The sequence below is a fragment of the Clupea harengus genome, chromosome 9 (genome assembly GCF_900700415.2).
Source record: "Clupea harengus chromosome 9, Ch_v2.0.2, whole genome shotgun sequence".
Taxonomy (NCBI): Eukaryota; Metazoa; Chordata; class Actinopteri; order Clupeiformes; family Clupeidae; genus Clupea; species Clupea harengus.
In genome coordinates this window covers 1,150,086-1,158,512 of record NC_045160.1, presented here as the reverse complement: position 1 = coordinate 1,158,512, position 8,427 = coordinate 1,150,086, and the positions used below count along the sequence as shown (strand labels likewise).

General features: G+C 45.6%; 1 protein-coding gene across 1 annotated transcript; it reads left to right on the top strand.

The window, feature by feature from the left end:
- On the top strand, positions 1-1,556 carry LOC105903193 (protein FAM181B). Its single transcript, XM_031574110.2, has one exon. The coding sequence runs from the start codon at positions 468-470 to the stop codon at positions 1,554-1,556; it is 1,089 nt and encodes a 362-aa protein (XP_031429970.1). The 5' UTR covers positions 1-467.
- The last annotated feature ends 6,871 nt before the right edge of the window (positions 1,557-8,427 follow it).

Sequence of the window (8,427 nt, the reverse complement as noted above, 5' to 3'; positions counted from 1 at the left end):
ACACACACACACACACACACACAGAGGAGAGCCCTTCTGCCCAGTTGTGGACATTGTCCTCAGCCTCAGCAGGGCATCTCAGACAAATCCGCTCTTAGTTGCAGGTGGTCAGGCGTGAGCAAAGAGTTAAGTCCGGGGGTCCCTCTGCCCCTCCTCTTTGATGTCCTGACATCATCGGCCCTGCCCCCTAAAAGAACTCTCCCTCCCCCCCAAAAAAAACACTCTTCCCACTTCAGTGTAGTCCCAGAGCGCAAGGGAGAGAGGAGTGTTTCAACACAGTTCCTCTTCAGGACCAAGAGTTCGGAGCAGAGCCCTGGACACCCAGAACAACTAACCAGCACATGAAAGGACAACCAAAAATGCTTAAGTGAAGATCAAAAAACTCCATCTTGGGACGGTTGTGGAGTGGATATGGTGTGTTTAGGAGCAGGTGTTTGCTTGTGAGCAGCTCGAGCGGGAGAGAAGCAATGGCTGTTCAGGCCGCCATCATGAACTCGCAGTTCCTGAATTTCTGCTTCCCGGGCTCAGTGATGGAGTTTGGCATGGAGAAGGATCTGGAGGGAGGCCTGCTCTGCGACACTGACCGGGACGAGGGCGACTTCCGGGAGGCCACGCGGGATCTGCTCAGCTTCATCGACTCGGCCTCCAGCAACATCAAGCTGGCCTTGGACAAGCCAGTGAAGTCCAAGAGGAAGGTGAACCACCGCAAGTACCTGCAGAAGCAGATCAAGCGGTGCACAGGGATCATCGCTCCCAGCAGCCCCCCTCAACAGAGCCCATCTCAGGCCACCCCCCAGGCTCCGGACCTGGCCAAGAGGCAGGGCTCACCACTGTCTCTGCAGCAACAACCACACCAGCAGCACCAGCAGCAACAACAGCAGCAGCAGCAGCAGCAGCCTGGAACTTTCCAGGGCAAAATGCCACCCAAGAGGGATGGGGTGCAGGCCAACCTCCAGAGCAAAAGCCTGGCTGCCCTGTTCAACTCCGCAGCCAAGGACAACCGAGGGGAGCGGGCCAAGAAGCCCCCCCTGCGCCACCGCAACCTGCCCCCCTCTTTCTTCACCGAGCCGGTGAACTTCCCCAGGGTCACCTCCACCTCCGGCATGACCCTGAAGGACCTGGAGCGGGGCAACCCGGAGGCGTCCGAGTTCTTCGAGCTCCTGGGGCCGGACTACAGCAACATGCTCCTGGAGCAGGACCTCTTTCAGAACGGGCCTGGCTGCCTCGCCCGGGTCCAGCAGGACGTTTCGGCGGCGGGGCTGGAACCGGTGTCTTACGACTCTCCGCATTACGTCACAGGTGGGTTTGTGTATGCCGAGCCGTGGACTACTTGCGTGGGGCCTCCGAAGAAGGTCGGGGAGGGCATGAGGACAGGCCCAGAGGGACAGGCTAGCGTGTACAGCCCCTCAGACCCATCGGCCCCAGTGGCCCTGGAGGACAGCTCCTCGTGCACCCTGGCCTTCCCTCCCTTCTTCACAGACTGTTCTAGCTCACAGGTCCCATATGACGGGAGCCTCACCGGTGGGTACGCCCGAGGCAGCTTCTCCTCTTTATAACACAAGCCATGGAATGCAGTGCCGCTGCACCTCTAGTTAGGAGAGAAGGAGGTAGACGCTTCAGCTTCTGAACACCACATGATGCAATAGAGTGATCTTGTTTTTAGAATTTCATCTAATATTCATATTCCTTTCCCCCCCACTCAACCACTGCAGCCAGAGGGATGGTAAATCTTACTGGTATGAGCACGTTCCCACTTAAACAGTCTTACAGGAGTATCTCTGCTAATTAACGTTACCAACAGACAGGGAGAAAACCTCAACTGGTTCTGGTCTGCCGTGGCATTTTTTGAATGAAACATTTACGTTTGTGCTTTTTAGGATCTTAAAGCACATCTCAGGGGGTCATTCGCTGGGGCCAAACCATGTTCTTGTTTTTAAGCAGATTTGACAGTTTAATTGGCAGTGACATGCATCTGTTAAATTTCAATTTGTGAGCATCTCTTCATGGTGTGTCCCAGTCATCTCATGCATCTTCATGTCACTTACATGATTATTGGAAGGAGCCAAGCTTGCACTCCTGTAGTTAATGTGTCTTAGTAGGTTCCCTCTAAAACAAAGCAGGCACTACATCCCCAAGATAGAGTTTTTAACGAATGAAGAGCTAACTGACAAAGCTGTTTAGGCCCATAACGATCATTAATCTCTGTGAATCTTTACTTCTCAACTTGAATGGCCTCAGTACCATTCCCATGGTGCAATGAGAGCAAGAATGTACCTTTAAACTCAAAACAGATCAAAGTTTTTATTCATTTTTAATTTCCAGTCCATTAGGCTTAAATTACATCTAGTGAAGAAATAACCCACATGACATTGTGTGCTCATTTTAAACCACTGGACATGTTTCAGAAATAAAAATGGCTAAATGGATTGGAGGGCAAGACTGGATACTCTACTGCAAACTAACATGGGTTTTTGAGTAAAGAGTATAATTTGTAATTTGACATTTTCATTTTCAACCCAATTAAATGATGACTTTTCCTAATGCTTTCATTTATTATTTGCCTGTTGTTAGTATCTATTTCTTTTAATTTTTTGTTTGTTGCAAGAACATGATGCTGGACACTTCAATGCTTCTGTGGAAATGGCAGATTCTAATAGTTTTTTTATGCATATAGACACAGCCACCAACATCTTTGTTATCTGGTGTTTGTTGAATTTAGAGTTTACTTTTTCAGATTTGTAAAAATGGGGGGGGGGGGGGGTGGGGAGCCGTGGTGTAGAATCAGAACACACTGTTCAGAAAAAAGTTTAACGTGTACAGTGGAAAACAGATATAACTATGCTACAAAAATAAAGCTGGACTTTATTTCTCCCAAAACTTGACATGTTGACTTTTGGAATGTTTTGTTTGTTTGTTTAGTTTTAAACAAATAATACCAATAGGCCATGAAAAAGGCATGAAACAGCTACTATAGAGAATGTTTCTCCAGAGATTTAACATTTTTAATATTGAATTATTGTATTGCAAGTCTGTATTCATATGTTTACTGATTTGAAAATTGTGCATTTCAAAATGACAAGAAAATGTGGCCCAAATCTGTGAAGTTGGAAAACTTACAAACTGAAGCAAGGTTGCCCCCTATTGGTGTTTTATATCTGCCAACACATGGGGTTCTTCTCTTGGTAATTCTAACATGGAAAAAAGACGACACAAAGCTCGATCTACCATACAGCTTCATAGCAGGTTTGTACAGCCTATGACGAAGCAGAAACGTACTTGTGAATGTTCTTGAGTAAATATTCCTACTCTGTCTGCACAATTATTTTAAAGAATTGAAGAATAATTTTCTTCGCCCAAATTCAGCACAGAGCAAAGTAAAAAAAAAAAAATGAAAACCGTTGACCGTTAACATAGCTTCTCAGTGTTTTTCCATATCTTTGGATCCAGGGAATGACCATCCAAACATACAAGTACACCGTTGGATAAAGGGCGTTTAACGTAGACTACAAGTGTTTCTTTTCCACAGGATGGCAGTGTTGATGCTTTGGTTCGTTCACTCACAAGTCAAAACCGTGTAAACGGACCTGAAAAATACAATTTGATTGTCTCTAATTGAATAAGAATTTAATAAGAAAGGTGATGCATGAATGTGCAGTCATTACGTGCGATTGTAATTCAAGGAGCGTTAATCCATGTAAACAAACTTCCAAGGGGGGTCGCTTCATCAGGGAATGTATGTGATCCGAGCTGCGCGATGGATTTGTGATTGTAATCAGATTGGTATAGATTCCTGCTGCGCACTTCTATTGAACGCGTTCGGCGTCATGAGCTCAGAAGAGATACCGGATATCTCCGGAGATCTGAGACCATTCTGTACCACTACTGATAGTTTTCAGAGAATAACTTTTGTAAATTGACTCAAGGTGCTGATATAAATAGTTCCTTTGATATGGTTACAGCCGTTACTACATCCCTTCTCATTTCCCCCGAATGCTCTATTGTGTCTATCCCTTGATTCTGTTTGGTCTTGGAAAGTTCATGCTAGTTCCCTGTTTGTGTTGTGCTACACAATTATGTCTCATATGACTGTTGTCATATTACTGACTGCTGCGTATGTATTGTGTTCCAATGTACAAGAGTAAATGTACATCCTGCAGAGTCAATCCATAATGTCGGTAATGTTAGTGTTCTCAACTGAGCTTTATCAACTGAGCAATGCGGGTACAAAGTGATTCATCCCCAGAAGCTGTCATACAAACAGCTGAAGCCTGCTTTCGAGCCAAGGCCATCCACAACTTCTATATAATTTTTCCCCTCTAGCATGCGTGATAGATGATCCGAGAGTCACCCTTCACCACAACAGAGGCCCCAAGAGGGAAATACTCATCCATGATAAACCACAAACATTTGTGCATTTGGAATATGAAGGAGGGGAAGTCCATTTTGTACAATCTCCGTTCATCACCCATGGCTTCATGCGATGATTACAGCTTGTCGGCCTGCACTTGACTCCTGCCTGACCCCGCTAAGCTGCTCCTCTGTGGCCCCATGCGTAGGCAGCCAAGGTGGTTGTAGCGTGTGCTGCAACATGACATTCACAAGTCCTTCTCTTTGACACCCTGCTCCCTCCATCCCTCCCTCCCTCCTAACTCCCTATCTCTCTCGCTCTCTCTCCACCCTCCCTCTTTCCCTCCACCCCCCCCCCCCCCCACCACCCATTTCTCCCAACTCTACCCAGCAGCAATCATTTGATGAAAGTCAAGGCCCTCCTACTCACATTAATTCAAAATGCCACTCGATATTTTGCTCTCCTACAAATTGAGGGATTTATTAAACTCAAATAAATTGGGGCGAAGCTGATGAAAATGCCTCAGACATTCAGGTGTAGAGGAACTGTAAGGTCTCTAAGATAGCCATGATGGCGAGGCAGCGCAGTCTGCAGCAGGATCCTTCCATTCTGCCTGCTTAATGTTTGTGTAAATTATTCAGGCAGGATGAAAAGTATATTCACTTGCACTTTACCTAGTTCCCCTTTTGTTCCGTTCCCCTGCTGTGAGTGGGCAACTTTGCCGATGTGGGCTGAGTGGGCAAGGATTGGTACATTTGTGTGTCTGTATGTGTGTGTGTGTGTGTGTGTGTACCCTGTGTGTATTTGTGTTTGCATTTTTGATGTGCATATTGCGTCAATCCTCAGAATATGAGTCTCTCGTAGATCAAAGAAGACGTTGGTGGAGATTTTTGTACAGCAGATGCTTGTGAAAATTGAAGATCGCCTTAATGAAAGCGGGAGAGGGAGAGTCCCGGCCGGGCCAGACGAAGGAAGGCTTTCCCCACGCTGAGATGTGCTCCCTGACAAACGCTACAAATCCCAAACGCCCACGACCTGCCAACTCCGCTTCACCTCACATTTACACACACACACACACACACACACACACACACACACACACACACACACACACACACACACACACACACACACACACACACACAGTACAGACACACACATAGAGATTCACATAGTATACAAACACAGAGGGAGAGGCAGAGAGAGAGACTCACATAGAAGAGATATACACACACATATGCACCCACTCTTTTAACACACACAAAAAGCATTCCCACACATACAGAATGCACTCTTGCATATACTGTTGCACACAATCACGCACATATGCTCACACTCACAGACAGGACTGCTGAATTTTGCATCAGTCTGCTGAAACATTGCAATATGAATCTAGAGAGCACTCTGCTCAAGTAATGGCAATTCTTTCTGATAGATTTAAATATACATGATATCTCAACGCATAAAAAAGGGAATTTCTTAAGCGGCCTTTCTTTCCCTTCCCCAGGCCTGTCTGAAACACATCTGGCTAAACTACTAAAGAGGCAAATACTGAAAGACAAAATAAATAATGTCTTGTTTTATGCGGTAGTCTGTTTAATGCGAAGAGATTTCCATAACTTCTGCTTATGTCTCGATCACCATGCAGATTTTTGTATGCTTCAGCACTCTCTCTCTCTCTCTCTCTTTCTCTCTCTCTCACACACACACACACACACACACACACACACACTGTTTGGAGAGAGGATGTGTAAAGTAAATGTCAAGGACATCATTAAGCTCCAGGAACAATAACATGATATCTCTAATGCTTGTCTGCTATTTACAACTTTGAGAAACTGAATATTTGTAGTCTTTTGATGACCTTCTACTCTTTATATTAGTGCACAGCATATGTCTCTCCTGGGAATGACTGCAAAAGCCAGTGCACTCATACAGCAACAACCAATCTACTAGACAGCCTACAACAAACTGGCTATAAGGAAAACATATTTCAGGTTTGTGTGTGTGTGTGTGCTGTGCCATTTTGGTTCATGGAATTACTTCTTGGAAACTGTTTCTCAGTGGGTATGAAGCACCTCTTAAAAACTGGGATAAGATTAAGGGAAAAAATGACAAATTATGTCCTCATACCCTCCGGGCGCAAGAATGCTTTTAAAAAGAAGGAAGAGAGAAACCCAAGGGTCCGTCGAGAGGCATAATAACCTATAAGAGCGGAGAAAATCCCATTACCTGTCATACACTTCTCCCCTCATAATTACTAGAACCACCTCTCCGAAAAAGGTGAAGGACACTCTTTTATGGAGGCGCTCCGTCGTGTGAGACCATTTAGCTCACCCTGCTCCGAGTCGCAGTGGAAAACAAGCCCGATATCTATCTCTTTGGCTGACACCTTGTTCCATGTCCTTTTTAAAATTAGTCCGTGTTCTCAGGCGAGGGCTGAGCATTGCTGAAGGGCGCGTGTTTGTGTGTTGTATTTGATCACACTGCATCTTGGTCTTCCTGCGAATCACAACGCTGTCGTGCGCGCGCGAACGTGTCTATAATACTCCTATCTGTTTTGTCATGGCCACATTTGACACGTGACACATGCGGACTACCTACCGTGAGCGAGGTCAGAGCACACAGACACAGAGGATTGCATCTCCGCCTGGCCCTCTCTCTTCACGGCCTGAAAGAGTGTCAACGAGGTAAGTGGACAGAGGCAGATCCTCGAAGCACGAGTCACAGTCCATTGTTTTTGGCACACATTGACTGGCTCCTGTGCTGTTCACAATGACAAAATCTCAAAATGCAAACTCTTTCTTGTGACGAGGTTACATATTTTGCATATGTTTGGTCATTCTAATTTACAAATGAAACATTCCCGTTATACACAGAAGATGTTGAAAAGGCAGTCAATGGTTAATCTGCTTTATCAATAATTATTTGTTTCCACAGTTAACGAGAAACTTAATCCACAAAATTGTTAGAGTTCCTGGATCCTAAAGGTTTAAGACAGATGTAGTACTACTATCTCTGTGGATATCCCTTGTCTTTATTACTTCTAATGTATTCTATCCAAATAGCAGGTAGCCTGTTTTCAGGCGCCTTCCACAATTTAGAGCCTCTCCTATGAGCATTTTTACAAGCAAAAATATCAGTTGATTTTCATGAACATATATCACATTACCCATGTTGAGGGTCTTCATGTGGCATCAGATTTCTGGAAAAAGTAGTCTGTGCTCATGTTGGGCCTGGCTATGAGTACATTGTTATGACTTATGATAATGGCAAGGCTTGCTGCTCAGTGACTCACTCTGTATCTGAGCATGTGTGTGTTTGTCTATGTGTGTGTGTTTGTGTTTGCTTTTCACCGCCGCTGGCACTGCTGTTTATTTGCTTTGATGGCGTTTTGTCATCGCCTTTTTTCCGTGCCTGTTTTGACTGATGTCCAAGAAATTACTCTAAAGACCATTAGATTGGAATTCCATTGTTTGTTTGTTCTCTCGTCCCCATTATTCCGGCGTCTCTCTGCACTGGAGTGCCGAGAGTTCGCTGTGTTTGTGGATGAGTGGCTCAGCTCAGCTTCTTTTTTTAATGAATTGTTTACCGGTCGGGCCTCTTCCTCCTCCTCCTCCTCCTCCCCCTCTTCGTCGCTGCCGCGTGTCATGTTTGATGCTCCCCACAGCAGGGCTGAAGAAACCAGACAGATCAGCCATCTTGCTCCGTCTTATTGGGGAGCATCTGATATTCCCTTCAGCACAAGAGCGAGGGAAACGAGAAAGGTGAGAGAGGGGGGTCTTTGAAATGCGTGAGAGATAAAAAGGAGTGAGATAAACCCACACCCCCCCTCCACCTTTTCACGGATGGCGTCCCACTAAATATTTCATGTCGTGGAGGAGTTTGTCAACCAAATCCTTGGCTGAGTGTTTGGATCAGGTGTCGGATGATGGCATCTGGGCCTTCAGCAATGCCAGTTTTTCTGCCTCTGAACCTCAGTGGCAGAGGTGCTCTAGAGGCCCTTCTTTTCTTCCTGGGAAAGGGGAGTACTCTTTAATGTAGAAAGCTGCTATGGATATCAGTGCTTTTTACAAAGA

Coding starts and splice junctions, on each gene's coding strand:
- LOC105903193 (XM_031574110.2), top strand. CDS start 468: ATGGCTGTTCAGGCCGCCATCATGAACTCGCAGTTCCTGAATTTCTGC.